At 39.1% G+C, this 26,690-nt stretch overlaps 1 protein-coding gene across 1 annotated transcript; it reads right to left on the bottom strand.

Moving 5' to 3' along the window:
* Positions 1–35: 35 nt before the first annotated feature.
* LOC134655385 (uncharacterized) lies at positions 36–26,579 on the bottom strand. Its single transcript, XM_063510844.1, has 15 exons — positions 26,463–26,579; positions 25,445–25,548; positions 24,031–24,102; positions 21,065–21,217; positions 13,001–13,062; positions 10,686–10,822; positions 9,407–9,574; positions 8,455–8,618; positions 7,922–8,053; positions 7,725–7,793; positions 7,083–7,232; positions 3,984–4,109; positions 2,216–2,307; positions 1,539–1,647; positions 36–128 (listed from the first exon to the last, which is right to left on the bottom strand). The coding sequence occupies exons 1-15, from the start codon at positions 26,554–26,556 to the stop codon at positions 48–50; spliced, it is 1,713 nt and encodes a 570-aa protein (XP_063366914.1). The 5' UTR covers positions 26,557–26,579; the 3' UTR covers positions 36–47.
* Positions 26,580–26,690: the final 111 nt, after the last annotated feature.

The raw sequence follows: 26,690 nt of genomic DNA, 5'->3' as shown, positions 1-26,690 counted from the left end.
TTGACTATTGTTTTAATAAGAAAATCATAAGCTCGTAAAAGGTACATCTATGAATTTCCCGTCTGTTCAAAGTCCTCGAACTCTCTGGGGTCGCAGTAGTAAACCGGGAATAATCGGCTCGCCTCTACCTAAAGAAAAAGATAAAAGTAACGTCATTTTTCTCAAAAATGGACGGCAAAGTCGACGTTGCCGGTTAAAAAATAGGTCGCGAAGTGCGTAGTTTATGGTCATTCAAAAAATTAAAAAGTTAAAAACATTGCAGTCTCGATTTCGGGACTGCAATGTCGCATACAAATTCCATTATTTAACGAGTTCCAAACTTTTTAAAACTTTAAATGGCCATATCAAATGAAGGCATAGGTCCCTTAAACAGCCAAACAGATGATCAGCACTTATTATTATAAAGCCTATAACAGACTATCGCACCGCACCGCGACCTTGGAGCGTCGCACCCATAAGTGAGAGCGAGAAACAGATATCTCTTTCTCGCTCTCACTTATGGGTGCGACGCTCCAAGGTCGCGGTGCGGTGCGATAGTCTGTTACAGGCTTAATGTTGGTACCGCGACTATTTAGGTGTCTCAAATAGGTTGGCATATTTTCAGCAGAAAAATACTTCTTTTTTTTTTAAAGGCGGCAAGCAAATTTTTTTATCAGTTGTATTTTTTTCTGTGATAATTAGAACGTTGCTTCTGTAAGTTCTGTAAAATATTTCTATTTCTTGCACCATTTTTGAGAAAAGCACTATATATGACTCGGCTGGAAGGCTACTTGCTGGCTTCGGATTCAATTAAACGGACTCCCAAGGTCGTCCGTTTAAAACGAATCCTCAGCCTGCAAGTAGCTACTTCCGAACCTCGACAATAATGTACTATTATTTAATTTTTTCAAATTTCGAAGGAGTAGGCGAGGAGTAGGTTCTTAAATCGTAGTTTCTTGTGTACAGTCGACGACAAAGATAAAGGAGTAAGATGCAAAATTGTAAACATATCTTTGACGTTGACACTGTTGACAGTACAGTCGCCATCAGTTTATCGGAGCGGCCAAGGTGCTCAAAATGAGGCTAACGCCTTGGCAACAGAGGCGTGTTCAGATATGTGTGACCACCATGGCCGCTCCGATATATCCGATGGCGACTATACCTGTGTCTTTGCAATAAGGTGTACGAATTGTCATTTGGCAGGCGATGATGCCAATGATAAAGTCGCCATCAGATATATCCCTAGCCACCCAGAGACCTATAAAAAGGTCTCCTGTTCCATTCTAATTTGAACTTTGTTTTGACAAAATAAAATTTCATTTTGCTTGGCAAGGTTTGAGGTATTTACGGCTAGAGGATATTGGACCGCCACCGATGATGGTTGCTGTTAGTAGGTCCACAATTTAGAAAATTTTCTTTAGTTTATAAGCCACCATTTGCCAAATTAAAATGGCTGATAACTTAAGACACTTAAGTCATTTGCTATAATTTCATGCCTATAAAAAACCCACGTTTTATTTTTAAATTTTGTCAATAAAGTTAATTCATTTAAGATTTACCTCGCCGGCTTGCTCGTCTCGGCTCACATGGGCCGGGGTCAGGTCCATTAGCTCCAACAGCGCTAAGTCCGACTTTATTGATAACATGAAGGCTATCATTACAGAGTCCCTAAAACAATAGGTTATTTAAAAAATTTGGTGGGCGTGATTCTGTGTAGCAAGCGGGGCGTGCCTACGTCCCCCTACGATTTCTTAGATTCTTTGCGTAGGAGATCGTGCGGTCATTTTGTTAATTCGTGGATTTCCCGGCTTATTCGGATTCCGGAATACCGATATGCATGCCCTAGCTAGACTAACCCTCCACTGAGCTGGCCGGCATGCGTCGACGAGTAGGTCAAACACTGCCGCTGATTAGTACAGTAAATTGTGTGTACTGCCTAAGGCCATAGAGATGATAATAGATAAACAATAAAAAGCGCTCTGAACTTATGGCGCCTATACATAATAATATAATATGCCATCATTTATACATTGTTGTATATATTTTGTGCAATAAAGTTTAAATAAATAAATATAGAGTCTGTGCGGAAAAAGAAGAGTCGTGGAATGTATGGGGCCCAATACATTCCACGACTCTTCTCTTTTCGCACAGACTCTAATTATGACAATATAACCTCCAACGAGCTCACCTTAAAAACTAAATACTACGCAACAATTAATCTTTAGTTAGAACTTACTCATCAAATTGTTCTTTAATTTCGTCAAATTGCGCCACGCTGTAGGCTATGTGCACGGCATCTGAAGGTCCCGTAGCTTTGAATATGCCCATCTGGATCACAAATGTATGATGTTGAATTTCATGTATGTCATTTAGGTACGTCGTAATTTTCCTAAAACTCTTCATTTAAGCATTATGTATCTAATGTTTTCGATTTTCAAAAAGACTTTTATTTTATAATCCCTATATTTAACTGGTTTAACAACATCAAATGTGGAGGTACCTATTCATCGCAACCAAATTATAATACTACAAGCTGTACAGTCAGCAGCAGAAGTTGCTAAGCGGGCGAGGTGTTCACAATTACCTTGACGCGCTCTTATTCCCTTATTAATAAAGTCGCGTCAAGATCATTTTGAACACCTCACCACTTAGCAACTTCTGCTGCTGACTGTACAGTTGATTTGTCATAACAAATAACAATCACATTTGTTACCTATGGACGTGTCGGAAGCCGGTGTTGCTCGTAGATTAAACTATTAGTTAGGCTCAGATAACATTAAGTAGTAAAGTTTCAGCCCAATTGAGCTTCGGCAACTATAATATGTTTTCATAATTAAAATTGCGCAGTAAATATAAAAACTACTGATGAGTAAAAAACAATCGTCTCCACATATGTTCTATTATCGTTAGTAAACACTTTAAGGTCACATACTTAGGACTTATATTATTCCCATATATTTTCAAACTTATCGCCTCACCGAATCCCCAGTTACATATGAGCTTAATAAGCATACAAATTGTATGTTTCCAGATCTACGCTTTAACTAGTTGACGCAGCGAAAGAAGAGGGAATGACAAAACATAGATGCTGTGCTGATCACAGTGTCTAGACATTTATTTATAATGTTGACTAAGACATACCATATGGTTAGATATTATTATGGTTAGATATAATTATGACCCATAAGCGCTGCCGTAGTAGGTATGAGAACTTATTGCAGTACCTACCTACTCAAGTGGCTAAATTAAAAAACCCATGCCGTGGCGATTCTATACAGTGTGTCTGTCGGCGTCTCCGCGGCCGTGTAACCGTAGATATACATAAATACGTTAATAGAGACTGTATAGAAGAATATATTTCTTTCTGCTGTGACACGTGTCTAGCACGCTCAATGTCTGTAGTTATAAACAGATCTACAGGTGCATCTGGGCTGTTATAGCATAAAATGGTGTATAATAGTTTTAAGTCATAATGTATTGATTGCCCGCATTTTCGTTAGTCATAATTTATTTGGTTCAGAAACGCGTCACTTTGATTGCCATAAAACAAACCTAACCTAAACCTAACCTATCTATAGGATAACCTGACGAAAATCCTGAAAAGTTAACGGTTTCAGTTTTATGACTAATGATAATTATGACAAACAATACATTATGACTTAAAACTTTATGGGAAACAAAGGGACCCCGGTGTAAATGCTTGACATCACTCCGATTTTAGGCGCACTTTTATTTTTATTTTTTATTATAAACTGATCGGCGATTGGCTCCTAGCCACACCTGATGGAAAGTAAAGACAGAGCCTAAGTTGGAGCTCACCGGTTCAGTAATAGCAATAGCCTATTCACTCTAGTTTTAAAGAGACCGAGGTCATATTTCTCAGGGAATACAGAAGACGGGAGCGCATTCCATTCCTTATTTGACAGGTAATCATGTACAAATGTAGGTACATTCTAGACCTGTTGAATAGGGAATGATAGGTAATGTAAAAACCGGGATCTTACGTGTATGACAGCTTGTCTTCGCGGAGTGAGCGCAGCGATCGCCTTGTACCGCTTCCTAATTTCCAGCATAACGACCACGTGGGGCGGCAGGAACTCTGGTTCTGGCTCCACTCGCTCCAACACCAGCTGGAAATATATCACTAGTGATGTGCCGTCGGAAAGTTCCCGAAATTGCGAAATTTCCACATGGAAAATTTTCAGAAAATACGAGTACGTTTCCCCTTTCTGAAATGAAAAATTCCTTAATTCCCTTGTCATTTTCCTGACGTTCCCGAGAACTTTTCGAACTTTTTAGAAATTTTCAGCAACTTGGACATCTTTATAGGACTGTGACACTAACGTGTAACACTAACGTAACGTAATTTTTAGAGTCCGTTTAAGATAACTCTGCACCGACTTTAACAAGTGTTGGGGACGTTGGGGTGTAATTTTTTTTAAAGTTAGATTTTGTAGTACATAGTTTGACATTTATGATGACATTCCCACACTTTGTCATTACAAATGTCATGCAGAGTTAGGTTCGTCCGACTCTACTTCCTCGGGCAAACAAATAAAAACAAAGCGGTCATCAACATTTTTGATCACGCAACAGCAAAAAAGCGTAGGTAAGTAGGTAGGTACCTACATGAAGTAGTTGGTAAACAGCAAACCCCGTTATAAATTTTACAGTAGTTACAATACATACACTAAAATGGCCTTTACACGCACAAAGACCCTTAAACATACCCTTTGTACAACAGATAACGTGTACATCAGCCGGAAACGCCCCATTCAATGCTCCAATAAAAAATGGCGCATCCTGGCGATAATTAATAATAGCCTTATCTTATCTCTGACCGACTTTCGAGTCTTCAGCGAAATGAGTTGCAAGGTCAGGCTCCTCCTGTTTTTTATATTACGACAATGGTAAAACTAAATTACTTCAAAATAAAAATACAATACAATACAATACAAATACTCTTTATTGCACACCTCAATAAAAGAAGACAATACAAATAAAACAGAAATACAAACAGAGGTAAACAACAGGCGGTCTTATCGCTAAAAAGCGATCTCTTGCAGACAACCTTTGGGTAGCGGAAATTAATAAATTTACATACGTCAGTAGGTGTTGCAAATGCAATGAAAGAAACCTATCACTAAATACATCGAAAACAGAGAAATTACCATGCAAATAAAAATAAACAAAAAAAATTACAACAATACATACACACACTTATATATACATACATAAATAAATAAATACATATATAATATAATATAATATAATATAGCAGTGCCAGCCATAGAGAAAAAGTTACCAGATAAAAGTATTAAGGAAGAGATAAGAAATGGAGTTTAAGTAGTCTCTTAAAAGAGTTAGGAGACTGAGCGCACCTTAGGTCAAGAGGCAGCGAATTCCAAAGTCGAACAGCTTGAAAAGTATAGGAATTATTATAGAATTTTGAAGCGGAAGAGAGGACAGAAAGAATTAACTAAAATAATAAAAATAATGGCATACTTAGACGTTTCCATTATAATACAAACATGCTAAGGTGGTATTGGAAACTAAATTAAGAAATGTTATTTGTTAAGTACATAATCTGAAAGTCTATTTAAACTTTATTGAAAAGTTATCAAGATACTTAATATGTGATAATATTTTTTCTGTAATATTTTATGATAAGTTGATAGCTCTATATGCAGATTCTATATGCAGATGACCTTAAGTTGGTGTATGGAGTGGAGCAAAGTACTGACTGTGAGTCGTTACAAAGGGACATCGACTCGGTTTTTCTCTGGAGCACCGAAAACAAGCTGCTGTTCAACCCGGCTAAGTGTTGCGTCTGCACTTTCAGCCGTGCTCATATGCCGTTGCATGCACAATATGTGCTGGGGTCCGAGCCTATAAACCGCGTGTTTTCTATTAAAGATCTAGGTGTGGTCTTCGATACGCGGCTCACTTTTCATGAGCATATCTCGACGCTTGCTGCCAACTGCTTTCGAAGACTGGGCTTCGTTACACGTAACCTTCGTCAGTTTAACGATCCTGTTGCTATCAGGCTTGTCTATAATGCACTTGTAAGAAGCAAGCTTGAGACATCATCGATCGTTTGGCATCCCCACGAATCTACCTACAGTTTGCTTCTTGAAAAGGTACAAAAAGCCTTTTTAAGGTTTTTATACAAGAAAATGTTTGGATATTACCCGTTTCTTTATCCGACTAAGTATCTCCTTGGGACCTTAGGTTACAACTCTTTGGAGGTGAGACGTAACCTTAGCTTATTGACGTTGGCGTGTCGGACCCTGCGCGGTGATTCGGACTGTCCAGAATTGGTGAGTCGACTTGTGCGACTACATGTGCCAGACATCCCCAGGATAGCCCTCAGGCCGCGGCGACGCGATCTGTTGGCTTTGCCAGCGGGACGCACCGTGTCACGACTGAACTCTCCGCTGCTCCGTGCCCTCACACAGTTGAATGCACTCTTGGCATCAGCACCCGAGTGCGACCTGTTTGCGTGGCGTTGGGTGTCTGTGAGAAATGAATGCCTGAGATTCTGTGAGGTGATGGATGCGAGGCCTACATCCGTTAAAGTGTAATTGTGGATGTGATAAGGGACTATAGTGATTTGTAATTGTATTATTTGTAATTGTTTGTTTGTACCTGATTGTTATTCGTAATAGTTATATGTACCTGCTTGGTATATGTTAATGTTAAGTTTCATGGCGCATTGGATCTGTCTGTAAGGTCATGTAAACATATTTCAAATAAAATAAATAAATAAATAAGTAGCTGACTGTAATATGTACAGTCAGCATATCAGCAAAGGGGTTACATTTTCCTTCATAAATAAATTATATTTTTTACTGTTAACAAAAATAACAAAATGCTAAAGCTCTTTCAAATGATGCTCCACTCCATCAGTCAATATTTCAAAGTCTAGTTACTAGAACTAGACTTACAAATATTGATGATCTTTAAGTAGACGTAATATTTCAGTATTTTGCGTATCTTAAAGTTCGAATCGGGCCGTATGTGTAGATACAAACACAAGCGACAAAAGAGATTATTATATTGTCTTCCCTTATAGACGATCTTCACCACATCGCTTTACTTACTTTAGGAAATAGTATATGCAAGCCGTTAGCCTTGGCTATGTCATTGGGCGGCGCGTAGAACCCGGGTATCAGCAAACCCGGTGGAGGAAAATACTCGTTCTCATCCTCGACTATATCCGTGTCCAAATCTTCCTCGTCGTCAGGTAACTCCTAAAATAGGTATAAGCAGAATGTGTCAACATTTTGAAACCAAACTATGTTTTTTGTACAAAAACCTCATCTTTCAAAGTCGATTAAAATGTAACCTACGTCATAAAAATAAACTATGACACAAACGTAGGCACCTACAGGCCACATACATACATGCAAACTGCTACAAAAGCTTTCCCGTAGCAAACTACGGTAATGCTTTTGTATCAAAATAGAGAAAATACCTACTTACATAATAATATAAGGTCAATGTGGCTAATCCCGCCATAGGGGCTATTCCGTCAACTAGCGAAACTCGAACAACGAACAAAATTGATAATTTCATCGACAAAGCTGCGATTGCTTTTAGTTTCAGCAATCAAAAGAAGATGGTTTTATTTTCCTACGATTGAAAATCAAAGAAATATACGCTCGTGGACGGATATCTATGTCGGAATTAGCCACTTTGACCTTAAGGTAAGTAGGTATAAACATTTGATCTTGTGACTGTACCTCTGGTATTTCAATGTCCACTTCTTCATTGTCAGGCTCCGCTTTCAGTTTTTCAAGGCCATCTAGGTCCTGAAATCATAACGGGTTCATACTGTCTGTGTTTTCTTTGTTTTAGAGGTCATATCGAGTTTTTAACTTTTTATTGCATGGAACTTATACGCTTTTTTATTTAAAAAAAATATGGTTGATCTTCTTACCCCGATCTTCAACAAGCGCAATTTCTCCTGTTCTTTAGCGAGTCTCCTGGACTCCAAGACTTGTTCTATCGCCTGCCGCGCCAATCGCTGCATCTCGGACAAACGTCGAGCGCGCTTTTCTATCGCTTCTTCCTGAGAGAAAGACGTAGGTATTAGGTATTCGGTACACTCATGCTGTACCTTTAAGTTCGGCAAAATAATCCCTACTAATAAAGTAACTCTGCCTTTCTGTCTGTCTGTTACCTCTTTACGCTTAACCACTGACCCGATTTAGATGAAATTTGGTTTGGAGACCGTTTGAGGCCTGAGGAACGGACATAGGATAGTTTTTTAAGTATCATCATCATCACACGCAAATGAAGTTGCGAGCAATTTAGTGTTTTATATTATGCAAGTGAAGTATTGGTCCTCATAAATTGTGAAGAACAGAATGTCATAGCTAAGACGAGGCTATCCAATCCATGCCATTTAGTGCCCCATATTACAGAAGATTTCTTTAGCCATATTGTAATACTTTTTTGAGAAATAAGTACCTTCTGTCTCTGTCTCTCTTCTCGTCGCTTCTGCCATATCTGTTCCCTCGTCAGACTGTAGGATTTGTAGTGATTAAAAGCAGTCTTTTGGATAGGTTGGTCGCTCCTGGACTTAGCTGGGTCCAGCGGTTCTATGTACTCGTAGAGGATTTTGCGGACTAAAGCTGTAGTTATAAGATAAAGATTGGATTAAAATATGGTAAAGATAACAAGTTCTTATCTTTGTTTGATATTATTCTCAAAGTGGATTCTAAGTAGCATTTACACCATCAGAACCACTTACAAAATTTTCTTATGACCTTGGAAAATTGGTCCGTAATTTGGCCCTTCTACTCTCATTCCCTTGGCTATACCTATTCGCAAATTCCCAAGAGGTTCCGCTTAACTGTTTTGATTGTACATGGAACTTGGCAAGAGTTAAAATCACCAAAAATGAGATGCTAATAAAGCTGAATTTCCTGGGAATTTGCGAATAGGTATGGCCAGGGGAATGAGATTTAGCGTTCCTAGCTCTACAGCTAGGAACGCTAAATCTAAAGTGCATCTAAAGTGCACATCATCATGATAACATCTGAATCAAGACCAGCAACCAACAAAAGGGCATACATACAGGGCCGTCTTAAACTATGCTGGGGCCTCTGGGCACATAAGAAGTTGGGGCCCTTTTGGAAAGTAAAGAAAGCTAATTAAACTAAAAAAATCTACTATGATCTTCTATTTACTATGGGTGATCAAATATACTGTTACTGTCTGTCCTTAGGAGCCTCCCTGAGGTTGGGGGCCCTCTGGGCACGAGCCTCGTGTGCCGATATAGTAAAGACGGTACTGCATACATAAAAGCTTTATTGATGTACGAGTATATACGGAGTGTCTACACCTTTATAATCCTAATTAGATATATTATATACAGATACAGTATAGTATATAGTCTGTAGATTATATGTATACTGACAAGTAAAATTAACGTCATCGTCCAGACATCTGAAACATATGGCCAAAGCGGGGGCCGACAGCAGGGCGTACATGGAAGCTTCGTTGATGGGCGCGTCGCCGTTATACAGGATGTCTCTGGCTGTGTACTCGTCGAGTTGTAGCTCCTCCCGGCCCACCATTATAATATCTGTAAACGACGTATTAAAAGCGGCAACCAGATCGTCCACAAAATAATGAAGAATGACCTTCCCCCCTCGGTGGGAGCGACCCGCTACAGCCGTCACAGCCGAAAGGCGGTCATACCTCTCTTCAGGTAGGTATCGAAAGATACTACTCTTACTACGTATTAAAAGAGACCGTTACAGATGCTGGGATGACAGGTGCTGAGGCTACAAAAAGGATTTAAGTCTCAATTGATTGTTGAGCGAACGAGCTACAGACAGGCCTCAATTAGCTATTAAACGTTTGTTTTACGCAGCGTACTACGTACGTAGGCGAACAACACGCGAACACGAAGCGAAGCGATGCGGCCCGGGGGGAATCAATCCCTTGATACCTATAGAAGTGTCCTACGTGGGCGATCTCGTTGCGAATGCGAACGCCGTCGGCCCGCCGCGCCGCGCCGCGCCGATTCGCGTTCGCAAGTTGTTCGCTTACTTAAGACGCAGCGTTAGGGTCGGTTGCACCAAACTTCGTATCGTTAAAGAGTTCGCAAAATTTTTAGGTATGGAAAGTTTTATAGTAAAGCGCCGGGGCGCGCCGGCTGACGTTGATCACGCTGTCCAATGTGGTTGGTGTCAAACTGGCCCTTAATCTGTCATTTAGGGCCAGTTGCACCAACCACTTTAAGCGGACTGATCAACATCAATCCGCAGTGTAGTATGAAACTTCCCATACGATAAAATTTTGCGAACGCTTTAACGGTGACAGACGGTTTGGTGCAACCGACCCTTAGACTTATGTATTTGGATTAAACATAAATTAACTAAGTGAGGCTTGTAAACACAACTTTGGGAACAAATCAAATTATGTTATAAAATATTTTGATTTGTATTTTTTAAGTAGTCCGGCCTTCAACAGTGCAGGGCTTCGTTACCTACATTTTCTTTAATATATGGCATATATTTCAGTTTATGTGGCTTGTAAAAGTTGTAAAGTTTTATGAATAAGGAAGGTGTCTTAACGAATCTCATCTTCAACGAAATGACAAATGCCATGTTGGCTAGCCGCCCTGCTCAGAAATATGACTGTTCTAACCTGGCAAAGTAACTAATAAATACCACAATTGTAATTCTTACTGTTCAAGTCCCACCGCTCGTAGAGTTCAAAGTGCGCATGCCTGGCCTGAGGCCAGAAAAGTACGAAGTTCAGGTTCTTAAGATGTGGCACCATCAGCTCCGCACGGCGGCGTTTGCGTAAATCGTGTTGCACAGACCTGCGAATAAACGGACATTTATGCCTACTTGGTCAAGCAAATCTTGTCAGTTGAAAAAGGCGGCAAATTTGAAAAATCGTGGGCTAGCAACACTACGTTTGAATTGTTCGAAAATCGCGTGTCATTTATATCTTATCTGTGCAACTGTTTTGTATAAGCCCCCGCCATTGGGGCTTTACATTTCATCGTTGTTCGATGTACATTGCTGCTTTTTGTTCGTTTCCTAGGGATATCATACTTTAGTTTGCTTTACATTGCTACTGTCATATCCAGCTTGACAGACTATAATTTGTAGTCTATAATTTTAGTTGTTTTTACGCATCTCACATATAGTCCGTCAACCAAATCTTGTCAGTAGCAATGTAAAGCAAAGTAAAGTAGGGCAACACTCAAAGAGCAGTATTGCGCTAAGAAAAGCAGCAATGTACATCGAACCATAAGATTTTTTTTTCCGCTGAGCGCGCCCTGCGTACGTCAATTCAAATTGTCACTCGCGGTTTATTGAAAAAAATTGAAACATGGACGGACAATTTAAAAGCGATGTTAAAACAATGTTAATCAAAATGATGAACAAATTTGAAGATATCAAAAACAACTCCCTAACGTAGTGCTTATATTCTCTTTGTTCCCTATGTCTTCTAAGTTTACTAAAATAAAATCATATCAAAATGCAGATAATTAGATAGTGCATATATTTGTTATTTACAATATAATATGCCACTTGTTAATGTAAATTAGTGTACTGTTCTGGATGAATATGACATACCTGTGTAATTTTTTGATTGGTATATATTGTACAATATACATATATACATATTAAAAATAAAACAACTGATATTTGGGTGTTTATTTAATTTAAAGGTAAATAAGATAAGGGGCACTTTTCGACTTGGTTGCGTTGTACACGTATATAAACCGCCATAGGTAAGTATTGTCTGAAGAGATACTTTCTACTACGAACGCCTTATATTGGGCAAGATTTAATCCTGCAACAAACATGTATGGATTAGGTAGATATTGCGAAAGAACGGCGATATAATCAAGGCTCTTAATACTGTTTAAAAGGTTTACCTTTGTAAATAGTCACAACTGATTGCTGAAAATATTAGACATGTGGGCCTATGGACGGTTTCCAGGACACAATTTATGGTCTTGTTGGATAGATTTAGGCATACGTTTTCATTTTATTTATGTCTTTTAACCCTAAAACAAAAAAACTGAACATAATCTTAAAAGTTCGAAAGAGTTCTTCCAGTACTTGTCATAACCTCAATTTTTAGTAATGTTTACCATCAACGAGCATGATTGTACATTGTAGGCCCCTTAGCTTTGCTTATTCTTATTTAATGTATTGGTATTTAATGGTGACAGCAGAAATATCTCTTGAAACAGAAACGATTCAGAATGAAAACCAAATGAAAACAAATAAGGTGACGGCTGTCATTCACGATCCACATTCCACAGATAAAACACTGATGACACGCGTTTTGGAATTATTTGAACACAGTGTTGCTAACCCGCGATTTTTCAAATTTGCCGCCTTTTACTACTGACAAGATTTGGTTGACGGACTTTAGCTATAGTGCTTTATGCCTGTTAATTGGCGTCGTGCCACGGTCGGCAACTAGCTAGGGCATGTTGGGAAGAATCCTCTTTTCCGACCGCATAAAATATTTTTTTCAAACTCGATGGGTACGCTGACAGCTAAACTGAAAATCGTAATTAGATTCCAAAAAAAGTAAGACAATGTTGCCACTGCAATAATTTGTTTGTAAAATAGTAAATTCCTTTTTATAAATAAACACGCTAAGATAATTTATTTATTGGTAATTTTACTCCTACGATTTAAAAAAGTAGTTTTATTTACTTATTTTTACATAAATACAAGACGCGCTAGTAAAAAGTGGCAACATTGTCTTAATTTTTTTGGAATCTAATTATTTGCTAGATTTGGCAGTTTTAGGTTATACATTATATGGAGATGTTTTCGGTTATTGAAGTATTAGTTAAAGTATTATAGTGTGTCAAAGGACTGTCCCATTTCAAACATAGACAGAGAGAATCATACTATCTTTGTCTTACACTAGTAGGTACTAGCACCCAAAAGAAAAGGATGAGTATAGTTTTTTTGGTTCCTATTTCGTGACAAATGGGTTTGACCATCTATAGTTACGGTACCTTATTGCTTCATATGCTTTAATCTCGTTCTCCCTCTCTTTTATAAGCTCTTGCTCCCATTCCTAGAAAAAAAATATACAAAGCATACGAATAATTTGTACCTATCACGTACCTAAACACCGTGGGATGGAGCTCAGTACCCCGACAGATTACAATCACGTATTCCTGAGGTCATAAGGAGCAAAAATTTTAAGTATATGAGTTTTGGTCAATCTAAATGCAGTCAAGAATACACCGTTAAAATATGTCGGGTTACTCTACCACGGTGTATATACTTAGGATATTTTTAGTTATTTTACAATAGAAAAATGTCCTATGTTTTGGATGATGAGATGGTTGATGACTCTGTGTAATTATAACTTTTATAAATGTAAAATTTAAGTACCTACTTATCTTAGGTATTAGGTAGATACGCTGTTAAAGAATGTTGCACATCGACAATATTTAATACCTGCAGCTGATATGGCAGAATAATGAGGTTGATCGCGAATAGGGAATCCCCGACAACATAGTAGCAGTGTTGCCATATACACACTCCTTAAAAATCTCTAAACTCGTGTTTTTTATTTTTTAGATCAAAAGTGCCTATGATTCTGAATTTCTGATTAAAAGTTAGTTCTGTGACAGAGCTTTTTTAGGGTTCCGTAGTCAACTAGGAACCATTATATTGTTTCGCATTGTCCACCTGTCTGTCTATCCGTCCACGGCTTTGCTACGTAATAGTTAGTGCTAGAAAGCTAAAATTTGGCATATATAAATCAGCTAGGCCGACAAAGTCGTAAAATAAAAACTGGAAAAAAGTTTTTTTAGGGTGTCCACGCATGTAGGGGTGGACGAGAAGATCTTGGGGTCGTGGATGAGGTGAGTTAAAATGACACTCGTAGTCCAATACATGCACGTATAATTAAGTACTTTGGTGATACATAGGTGGTAGAATATCACTAGTGGTAAGCGGACGGGCACGACCGTCCGTCGCAAGATTGCTGAGAGAATGGCCGCTGCCGGCCCCGCTTCTCCGCGCCCCGCACCATGCGTTGCGTCGGCGACGGCTCCCGAAGATTCCCGAGCAAAGACGAGGCGTTAACATCCTCCGCGGCGTTGAAAGCATACTGCTTTCAAGGGATCAGATGCTGAAGACTGATTTTTAGGGATCGGTCTGATCATCCTTTGACTTATTGTCCTCGTCATCGGGTTCAGGATCAGTTGGCAGAAGACACATCTTGTTTACGGCCCTTTTGATTGGACCTTTCTCCGTCAATATATCGGCGACCCGACAAACACCGTCAGGGCCATTGTAAAGATGAATGACGCGCCCCATGCGCCATTGTAACGGCATCAGATTGTCTTCTTTAAGTAGAACGAGATCTCCGATCTGGATTCCTCTTTGATTGGTTTTCCATTTTACGCGCTGTTGAAGCTCAGCCATAAATTCGCGACGCCATCTTTCCCAAAACTGCTGCCGAAGAAGCTCGATGCGCTTGTATCTCGTAGCTGGAGTGCCCGTGACGGGTAGAGATGGCACAGATGAAGTCAGTGGCCGAGTAATCAAAAAATGCCCTGGGGTAAGGGGACACATGTCGTTGGGGTCTGATGAAAGAGGAGTGATAGGACGAGAATTTAGAATAGCCTCCGTTTGCACAAAAAAAGTAGTAAGCTCCTCAAACGTCAGGTTTGCGTTACCAGCAATGCGTTTTAAATGAAATTTGGCTGCTCGGACGCCAGCCTCCCATATTCCGCCAAAGGTAGGCGCGTACGCGGGAATAAATTTAAAGTTAATCGATTCGTTAGCTGCGTAATCCGAAACTGGATGACGGCTGGACCGTAAAACTCTACCTAGCTCATTGTGCGCGCCTACAAAGTTTTTCCCGTTATCACAGTAAATTACCTCGGGCCTGCCACGACGCGATACGAACCTGCGTAGACACAGTATGAAAGCTTCAGTGGATAAATCGCTAACCACCTCGAGGTGGATCGCCTTAGAGGCAAGGCACACAAAGACACATAGGTAGGCTTTAGTATTACGACTGCCGCGTCCCTTCTTATTAGCTATCATGAAAGGACCGGCGAAGTCAATCCCAGTAGATTGGAAAGCGGAACTTGTTTCTACTCTTACGCTCGGTAGATCACCCATTATAGGCTGAACTGTTTTTCCTCTTTGCCTAACACAGTCGACACACCTTTGAGATATACTCCGAGCTAAATTCCTACCACCCACTGGCCAGAACTCTTCGCGTAGTGACGATAAAATCAACTGAGCACCTGCGTGATACAAACGTAAGTGCTCGTATCTCATAATAAGCTTTGTAAAGTGATGCTTAGCATCTAACAAAATTGGGTGTTTTTTATTAAAATGATAGTTGGAATTACTTATTCTCCCTCCTACACGTAAAACACCACTGGGATCTACGAAAGGGTTGAGAGACAAAAGTCTACTTCGGCTATGAAGTGGTTTACCTTGGCTTAAATTTTGGATGTCTTTTTGAAACGACTGCGCTTGACATTTTTTAACTAAAAACGCCAACGAGTCCTTAAGCTCCTGAACTGTTAAAGGTCCCTTAAGTTTGGCATTTGATTTTCTACAATTAATTGTACAATTGTACAATTGTCTTCCGGTTTATACATAATTATGTATAAACCGGAAGACGTAAGCATACATCCTTTTCAGACGTACGTAACTAGAATGTCGATCGAATGTTACGACGGGATCACCAGAGCTTAAGGTTTCGTCTTTAACAGTTAGTAACACCTTGACCTCAGGTAAGTCTGAAGGCGTTTGAGGCTGTGAGGGCCACTCCGTAAAATCCTTCTTCAGGAACGAAGGACCTTCCCACCAGAAAGACAAAGACGGCAGATGCTGCGGATCAACGCCCCGCGACGCTAGATCTGCCGGATTAAAATCCGTAGGTACGTGTTTCCACTCGTGACCTTGAGTCAACTCATTAATTTTATTTACTCGATTGCGTACGAAAGCTTGCAGAGTTTTAGACTGCGATTTAAGCCAACCGAGAACGACCATACTGTCGGTCCACATTACATGTTTGACAATTTTCGTTTTTATAGACTGAGCTACTTTCGTGCACAATTGAGCGCCCAATAAACTGGCGCACAGTTCAAGCCGTGGGATACTTAAAACTTTAATTGGGGCCACTCTGGCCTTTGCGCAAAGCAATCGAACTGTCACATGATCATTGCTGTCAACCGACCGCAAATACACACATGCTCCGTACGCCTCTTGGGACGCATCAACAAAACAATGACTCTCTGTGCGCTCAGTATTAGGTAAATCACATAGAACATGTCTATTTAAATTGATATTTGTCAAATGATCCAAATTGTTGACAAACTTTAACCATCTTTTTTCAAAATCCAAAGGTACTGGAGTGTCCCAGTCCAATTTGGCAGACCACAAATTCTGCAGAAGAATCTTAGGTTTTACTATACAGCAACATAGAAGCCCCAATGGGTCAAACAATTTGCAAGTTGTAGATATGATGGTTCGCTTTGTTATTTTATTAGGCGGTGCAAAGTCTATCGGAAAATGCAAGGTATCCGCCTGAGGGGACCATTTTAGGCCTAAAACTGAAGCATCATTATTAAAGTCAAGGCAATTCGTAGACCCTGACTGGTCTTCTAAAATTTGAGGACAATTCGTGCGAAATTTGCGCAGGGGAAAGCATGCAGAATTTAGAACTTTGACAACATTTTCATATATATACTTTAACTCTTCTACTGTTGACGACCCTGTGTTAAGATCATCAATGTAAAAATCATTTTTAATGACATTAGAAGTCACTTCATCTTGACATTCGAGAGCTAACTGCTTGAGGCACCTTGTTGTGATGAAAGGTGCCGAAGCCATTCCATACGTAACAGTGTTGAGCTGAAAAATCTTGACAGGCTGATCAGCCTGGTCTCTCCACAGAATGAGTTGAAGATGGCGCTGTTGTTCGCTAAGAGAGACCTGCCTATACATCTTTTCGATGTCAGCTGTTAGAACGAACCTATTAGTACGGAAACGCAACAGAATTGAAAGTAGGTCACTTTGCACAACTGGACCTACTGCCTGAATGTCATTCAGAGACTTGCCTGAGCTCGTAGAAGCTGACGCATCATAAACGACTCTAAGCTTAGTAGTTTCCTTTTGCTCACGAATAACACAGTGGTGGGGCAAGTAACACCCGAAACTTGGCCGTTTAACTTCAGTCATGTGTCCTAAATCAGCATACTCCTGCAAAAAATCACGATACTGTTCTTTAACGTTGGGATTTTTATCTAACTTCTTTTCCAAGTTAAGAAAACGTCTCATAGCTATAGGATATGAGTTTCCGAGAGTTTCCTCGGGTTTTTCCTTGAATGGCATCTGTACAGAGAATCGACCATCAGGTAAACGACTAGTATTATCAACATAATGAGTTTCACAAAACTCTTCATCAACAGATAAAGACTTACAATCGGAAGGCAAATCTTCCACCTCCCAAAAACGCTTTAGAGAATTATCGACATCTTGTAGTGACGTCTGGCGCCTTGTAGTGGCTAAATGACAATAAACATTATTAATTTGGTTGTAGCTTTCGCCCGTGCGACCAACTACTAACCATCCTAGCTTAGTATCTTGTAGCATAGGTTTTCCTTCTCCTAGATCTATTTGATCTGGCTTAAGAACTTTAAAAAATCTGTCCCCTGACAACAAAATATCAACCTGATCCGGTTTATAGAACAGCGGATCAGCTAGCTCAACATGCGGCAAATCTAATTTTTCGATATCGATTGCCACATTTGGCACATCATCCGAGATTTCGGGAACCACCCAAAAATGAGCATCTAATTCGTAAGAATTAAAGCGAGACTTGACTTTTAGTTGGATACGTTCAGATATCTCCGTTTTCTGTTTATTGATCCCAGTAATATCAAATGGTTCAATTTTATTTGTAGGTAGTTTTAACTTTTGCTTAAATTTTTCTGAGATTAAACACGATTGACTACCATTGTCTAAGAGTGCACGAGCGACGTAAGTAGTGTTATTCTTAGGACAATATACTTCGACTTGAGCCGTGCACAACATAACCTGACCCGATGCGTCAGCGTCAGTCGACATGTGAACAGAAGTGTTAATATTTTTTACAGAGTCGGTAGGAGCAACATTATTATTATTACTACTGACGCTGTCGCAATGCAAGAGAGAATTGTGTTTTTTCTTGCAACTGCGACAGGAACCTTTCAAAGTGCATTGAGAACCATCATGTCCCGCGCGTAGACAATTTTTACAAAGTTTATGTTTTGAAACCTCAACAAGCCTGTCCTCCAGACTCATAGTCTTAAACTTGGTGCACTGGTAAACATGATGGTTCTGGTCGCATACCAAACACGGTTTAATCCGTGGTCCCTCGCCAGAAGAAACAAAAGACTTGGTATTTTTATTTTCCTTATAAACAGGTTTACTTTCATTTGACTGATTTGACCGACTGCAAAACATCGTTTCTAATACATTAGCACGATTACGTAAAAACTCTTTAAAATGCTCTAAAGTGGGTACTTCAGAAGAATTTTTATTTAAAGCACCTGAGGGTAGGCACGAAAAATTGGCTTTATACTCTTCCCACTTTCCATTTGTTTTGGGATCTAACTTCGCCGAGACCAAAAAAATCACCAACGGGTCCCAACCCTGAGTTGAAATACCTAACGTATCCAATGAACTTAAATTTTTCGAAACAGTATCAATTAAATACCTTAATGCCTTAAAAGACTCCTTTTGTATAGGATTAATATTTACGATCGCACTCAAATGATTATTTATTAATATATTTTTATTATCGTATCTTTCACACAATGTTTTCCACGCAAGCTCGTATCCGCTGGTAGAAAAATCAATTGACCTTATTGCTAAACTAGCACTTCCTTGTAACGAATTCCTTAAATAGTGGAATTTATTTATCGGCGCAATAGACTCGTTGTTATTTATCAATGACTCAAATAAATCTTTAAATTCTAACCAACGCGTGTAATTTCCATCAAACGTCGGCAAATTTATTACTGGTAGACGAACTGACGAATGTTTTTCATTACAAGAGCTCGACTTAGTTGAGCCACTGTCCACACTATTTTTTGCCGAAAACGAATCAATTATATCTTGCGCTAACGCAATTTGCGAATAGAAAAGACTTTCGGTTTGAGTTATTTGTTCGTCTAAATTAGGGGAAATATCTTCAAGTTGAACTTGGACGGCGTCATAATCAACCATTAATTTACGAAGTCCATCTAATCGCAAACTCAGCTCCTTTATTAATAATGACGTGTGCTCAGACCCTTGTACTGTTTTTACAAAGTCTTTAAAAACGGTCAACTGACTTTTAAGCCCACCGCGCCTTCTATTTAATTTTCTAATTAATTCCTCACCCATTTTAAACAACAAACAATGAGCTAGGTAAATAAAATGGTGCAATCAAACCGGTAACACGATCCAGCCGTCTAGTCCAGCACAGCTGCCGCCGAGCCCGCCAGCAGCACCGGCCGCGTCCGGCGAACCCGTCTCCACAGCGCTCGTACTCGCGAATAGCCCGGAAACCGCGTAGCAACAGGCTCCCGGTAACAGCGCGCAGCGATGTACACTGGAATTTACCACAACGGACTTTGAACCATAGGAATTCACCTCAATGAACTTTGAACCCTAGTCGTAATTACCTATTAAATGCAAATAAACAACTAAAATGCACCTTTAATGAGTCGAAGCAAATAAAATGTATTAAATCTATATGCACAATAAAGAATAGAAGTAGCAAGCGTGGCATAGAACAAAATTAGCGGTAGGTATTTATTTATAACGGTACCTACAACGTACACTTTTTAAACATTAACTTACTTTGTCGTACTTTAAAATAATAACTACTAGCGTATTGTTATTGCATAAAACTTAATAGACGAGCAACTTATTGATTTATATAGAAATCATTTACCTATGACGAGGCGATAAGGTTGAAATAACGGTGCATAAAAAAAACCGGCAAGCATTATCGAGCTAATTACCGAATGAAACTACTTCTATTTGCAATTTTAAATGCATTGATCTATATGGAAACCAAGCAAAAAAAACTTAGCGCTCAAAATAGTGCAAATTGTCTAGTACGCATAAAGCTAGATACATAACCTGACGCTTGCAAGTAGGCTAGCACTAATTTATAGCAAACAGAAGTCTATAAAAATTAGGGAACAAAAGGAACGGGCTTACTTCACATCGGCATTGACTTTTGATGTCTAATTCAACTTGTAGTGTTGTAGAATCCAAAGCGCCATGGCAGCAATTCCAGTTTCTTTGTTCTTGTGCAGTCCGTTATTTCTCGGCAGTCGCCATTACAGTCGCTCGAACTCCAACGGTCGCCTCATGATCATGACCGTTTGATTTTGAAGTCCTGTCACGGTCGCCACATGTCCACGCATGTAGGGGTGGACGAGAAGATCTTGGGGTCGTGGATGAGGTGAGTTAAAATGACACTCGTAGTCCAATACATGCACGTATAATTAAGTACTTTGGTGATACATAGGTGGTAGAATATCACTAGTGGTAAGCGGACGGGCACGACCGTCCGTCGCAAGATTGCTGAGAGAATGGCCGCTGCCGGCCCCGCTTCTCCGCGCCCCGCACCATGCGTTGCGTCGGCGACGGCTCCCGAAGATTCCCGAGCAAAGACGAGGCGTTAACAAGGGTGACTCCCGAAAATTGGGGATTTTTTCCGGTTCAGCCCTATAGTGTACCTATATATGTAACGAATATGGGTACTTAAGAGCCATTTTTGGTTAACATTATATTTTAGGATATAATCGCTCTGAAAAAAAAATGCCCCTCTCCATCTTTTGAACCATGGGTTCAAAAATATGTACCTATAAAATCGTGAAAGTAAATCTTAGTAAAGAATTTCAAGGAAAACTATAGCGAACCTGATCGGTTTAGCCGTTTTTGAGTTTTTGGTAATAGTATATTTTGACGGACGGGTAACTACGGATTTCACGCGCGTGTACCACGGTGCACGTGTGCGGGCTCAAAACATCGGAGGCACTGAACATGAACGTTACCAGTTCTTCAGGCGTAGCTTCGTCCAAGCCAAATGTCTGTCTGTCTACCTCTTCCCCCGCTTGGACTCTCTTGTGGTATTCCAGTTCTTTCCTGGCAATGTCTGCAAGCTTGATGGCGTTTACACCTCGGAGGAGCTTCGTTATTTTATTTCGCTGGGAAATAGTAAAATTATATATAGATTTAAGATACACTTAAGAGAAAGATAATGGGACAGATTGTTTAGGACATACCTTATTTCATTGGTGGCCCGGAAAATTAAACCGAAACAACCCCTCAACCTCGGAATATGAATAAATAATAAGCTGGTCCTATGCTTGTTTGCCACCAACGTAGTATTTAAAAAATGCTACTTAAATAAATAAAATGGAAAAAAGTTCGTTAGGGCTGGTATTACTTAAGTTATATGATTCACGTCACGGAATCACATTACGATCATATCAAATATTAGTTTAATATTTTTTGATTTTTTTTAGATGGTATTCTATTCTATACCAAATACGATAAATAGTACAAATAACAATTGAATTGACAGACTTTTTTCTGTTTTAAGGGGTTATTAGATCTAACCTTAGGTCCAAGATACACTTGTAAGTTTTACTTAGGTACGTAAGTAGGGACACAAGTCACAACTAATATAAGAATTACTTAAAAAAGTCATTGATGTTGAAAGCTTATTACAGAGTCGAGGACTACTTGACAGACAAACATGGATGGCCCAAACCAGAAACAAATAAAAACTAAAAGCAATTAAAAACATTGTATTATGTATAGAGTTATAGGTGACACAGCTCAGTTAAGAAAGCACATCAAATATGTCATGTTGGTAATTCATAACAATCAATCAGATTTATTGTTTTCCCATTTATTCTAATAACTTTATTTTCTTTTCCTTTTGTAAGAATTTGATATGTTTTCTGAAAGAGCTACGTATTTGTATGATTCCATACAAATTGTATTACACCTTATGTGTATAATTGCATGAATTCTATAGGGTGCCCAGTAATTAATGGATAACCTTCTAACCACCAACAGGGCACCTTAGGCTGGCCCAGTAAATGCACTTATAGGTCTAGTAAAAGTTTCGTAGTTTTCGAGATAATCGAACTTTTCTGTCTTTTTTAATCGCTAGCACCATACTTCAAATTTAGAAAAGTGCGATTATCTCTCAGATCATAGAAGGTACTAGATATCTGACGGAGGCGTGGCGCGTGTCGCCGGAACATGGTCAGGCTGACCATTTTTCTTTCCGCCGTAAGACCGGTAAGACAGTCGCAATTTAGCTGTCGTAGAAAAATGTGCTCGTCAATTTACGTAAAATGCCGGTTTGTAGCGTTGTTTCGTGTAGAAATAGGAGTGCTAGCAAAAACTATAGGGATCATGGAGTTACATACCACATGTGAGTACATTTTTTATACGTATTTAGTCAATAAAACAACACATTTTAACAAATAAATCCAGTGACATATGATTTTACTAAGTCGGACCATTTTGCCAAACAAACGCGTGGCAATTTGAATATGCATTCTACATTGACGGCTTAGCATGGAAAACTATTTGTAGTGTGCTAGGCAACGGCGCAATGCATTAAGCCGCTAACGATATCCGCAAGGGCATTGTTGTTTCTTGGTACGACCGCTAACCGGTTCCCTTCTTTCCGCAAGGAACTAGAGTGGCGCTCGTGCATAATTGAGGTTTAAGCGTTATCGATAAAATATCGCGTCTAACGACAATCCCAAAGTAAACAATATAAACAAACAGTAAATAAAATCGTTACTAAATTTTATACCATTTATGTTAGGTACGTTTTGATAAACATATAACAAGCTTTCGAATCATTGCTATTTTTTTATGAAAAGCTTTGTATTACATTCTATCAGTAGAAACCTTTGTGACAGAACTTTATGGATCGAATAATATAGGTACTTACCTTAATCGTACCTTAAAAATCTTAGCTCGCAAATAAGGTCAAATGTTTAAAGGTAGGTATATAAATTAAGTCAAGGGCAATTATTACTTACTTAAAACATTTTAATGCCAAAACATGTCATGTTTAGAACATAATACAAAATATCGATAGCTGTTGTAAATTCATCGACTTGTCCTACTCTCTAGCGTCGCCGCTCTTGTCCTTTACCCCGCGCGGTTCGGCCAATCACAGCGCGTGAGTTGGTTGTCTGGCCACGCCCTCAATGATGTGGTGGGGCACAGTTGGAGACACCGAGTCTCGTTGAAATTATGCTTCGTTATAAATCTCCTTACTTCTATGATCTGAGGATTATCTCGAAAACCACGAAACTTTTACTAGACCTATAAGTGCATTTTCTGGACCAGCCTAAGGTGCCCTGTCGGTGGTTAGAAGGTTATCTATTAATTACCGGGCACCCTGTATAATGGAATGGATAAATAAATAAATATAGTAATTTAAATTGTATTTTTTTTTACTTGTTTTCACGTAATGCATGTTAATTATAAGATGTAATTTTTTTTTAAAGATGTGTCCCGCCGAGTTTGTTGCCGGTCCCATATTGGGATACCCTCCTCCAATTGAGGAGGGACTTAAATCTTCTCGGGGTAGAGGTGTAGGGTTGGAGCCGGTCTACCTAGCTTTATTTGACGTTCATAAGCGCATTGTAATTATGCCTACTTGAATAAACTATCTTTTATCTTATCTTATTTATAGTATAGAATGAGAGATGAATATCGTTATCTCATTCTAACAAATATTAGCTTTGTCCGTAGGGACAAAGCTAATATTTGTAAGTAGTTACAAGTGTATATTAAGTAAAACTTACAAGTGTATCTCGGGCCTTACTCCGGCACCTACACTTTCAGCGATCTTGCTGCTAAGATGTACCTACCTACCTACATGGAAATAATATACCTATACCTACCTTTGTCTTTCTCGCTCAGCAGAAAGTGTCCTGAAAAGGATAGATAAAGCCTTACCATAATAAGGTTAACTTACATGTATGAAAATATATATCGGTTCACATTTGTCTCTAAATCGTTTGAAAGTCTCGATTTCATCAGCTAGAACCTGAAATACACAGAACAAAATACAAATTGATGTTTCACCGGCTCTGGTTGCTCTGCCAATTAGAACATTTTGACAACCTATCAATTTATCACAAAAAAAGCGGCCAAGTGCGAGTCGGACTCGCCCATGAAGGGTTCCGTATTTAGGGGATTTTGACGTATTAAAAGAAAACTACTTACTAGATCTCGTTCAAACCAATTTTCGGTGGAAGTTTGCATGGTAATGTACATCATATATTTTTTTTAGTTTTATCATTCTCTTATTTTAGAAGTTACAGGGGGGGAGGGACACACATTTTACCACTTCGGAAGTGTCTCTCGCGCAAACTATTCAGTTTAGAAAAAAATTATATTATAAACCTCAATATCATTTTTGAAGACCTATCCTAGACCTATAATTTTTTGAGTTTCAGTTCTAAGTATGGGGAACCCCCAAAATTTATTGTTTTTTTTTTCTATTTTTGTGTGAAAATCTTAATGCGGTTCACAGAATACATCTACTTACCAAGTTTCAACAGTATAGTTTTTATAGTTTCGGAAAAAAGTGGCTGTGACATACGAACGGACAGACGGACAGACAGACAAACAGACAGACAGACAGACATGACGAATCCATAAGGGTTCCGTTTTTTGCCATTTGGCTACGGAACCCTAAAAATAGCGAATGAAATGTTCACAACTCACAACTACCCATTCATAGCGTTAGCTATTAGGTACAAGTCAGCAGCAGAAGTTAATAAGCGGGCGAGGTGTTCAAAATTACCTTGACACGCTCTTATTCTCTTAACAATAAAGTCGCGTCGAGATCATTTTGAACACCCGGCCCGCTTAGCAACTGCTGCTGCTGACTGTACCACAAATTACGGAGTCTCACTTGTTTTAACTTTTAAACAGATAGACTTGAACACTTGAACCTACATCTACCGCTAGAAGGATTAACCTCTTAGTCTTAACACAATATACCTTTCAACATTAAAAGAATAATATTAGGTACGGTACCTCATTTTTCTGTTGCTTGAAATACAACTGTAACACATTCGAAAAACCGGACGAGTGTGAGTCGGTCTCGCCCACCGAGGGTTCCGTTTTTTAGTTGTTATAGCGGCAACAGAAATACACTGTCTAGCTATCACAGTTCATGAGATAGGTACAGCGTATGGTGACAGACAGACAGACGGACAGACAGTCGGACAAACAGACAGAGGAGTCTTAGTAATAGGGTCCCATTTTTACCCTTTGGGTACGGAACGCTAAAAATCGGCGTAAGTGGTGCCTCGGTAGCTCAGCTGTGTGCTTAAGGTGGCAGTGTATCCCTACTTGCTAACCAGTGTACCTATACCTACTTTGAGAAGTATCATTTTGCCATCACTCCAGTCCAGTTTGATTCTAGTAAACAAGTGGTCCAGCGCCGTACACGATCCGCTTAATTCATTGTAGATTTCTGCACCTAGTTTAATCACTGTGTTTAATTATTCGATAAAAGTAAATATTCATAAATATATTGTAGCTTGATGATTGATAAAAACTACCCTTGTCCTTTTTCAAGCCTCAAACAATCTCCATACCAAACTTCATCTCAATCGGTTTAAGCGTATTTCATATGTCATATTAAGTACCTAGGGATTCTGAGTGTAATCAAAGTAGGTACCTACTTTATATTATGGACGCAAAATATTTATGAAGCTATTTCCAATTAGAACTACCTTGAAAGGAGACAGTGAAATGGGCCCCGCATGTTATGTTACCCAAAAGTTTATTTTAATATTTTACCTTTATACATTACCTACCAACATTTTCATAAATAAATCTCATATTGATTATTAACAGGTACCGTTTCTTGCTTTAACTTAAATGTTTTTTTTTATTGTTTTTTTATTTGATTTTTTCATAACATAAGTAAGCTTATATTTTTAGTAGAAAATCAATCGACGGGGACCGAGTGATTAGTGCGATGTTCAATTCAGAGCCGTGGGTTCAAATAGGTACTTATTGGTTCGCTGTGTTCCGTAGACAAATTTCGATTACGCGAAGAAATTCGTTTGTATGTGTACACAACTCACTATGGTCCAACGTGGGGTTGAAGACTTTAGTGCGAGCGAGGAAGTCTGTGCTCAGCAATGGGACGTAAAATAATAAAAGCTAGTGACCATCCAAGACACACGTGACGATAAACCAAACCATATACTACACCTATGTAAATATTTGCGTTTCAGGTCTAGGAAAAAATTAAAGGCATACAATATCATACAATTAAATCCCTGCTTGAGCGTGTAGGCAAAACGTGCTGTGGGCGTCGAAGATATAGTATAAAGGCTATCATTCATCAGGCGATCTTGCAGCTTACAGCAAACACATACTTACATATAAGGCTATCCCTATGTTTTTTCAGTATGTTATGAAACTGCCTTTCACAGTTAACATTTATGAACAATTCTATTTTCTTTTTGTGGGCCATGGTTAAGTTCACTTACTTTGGCAGTAAAATGATAAATCGGATTGGTCACGACTTGAGATTTTGCCCTAAAATTTTCCGCTATTTCCATGAAAACTCAAGATAAATATATTATGTTTTATTCAATTAGGCATAGC

This window comes from Cydia amplana, chromosome 16 (assembly GCF_948474715.1).
Source record: "Cydia amplana chromosome 16, ilCydAmpl1.1, whole genome shotgun sequence".
Lineage (NCBI taxonomy): Eukaryota > Metazoa > Arthropoda > Insecta > Lepidoptera > Tortricidae > Cydia > Cydia amplana.
The sequence above is the reverse complement of the archived record's forward strand: the minus strand, read 5'-3'. Positions and strand labels throughout refer to the sequence as shown.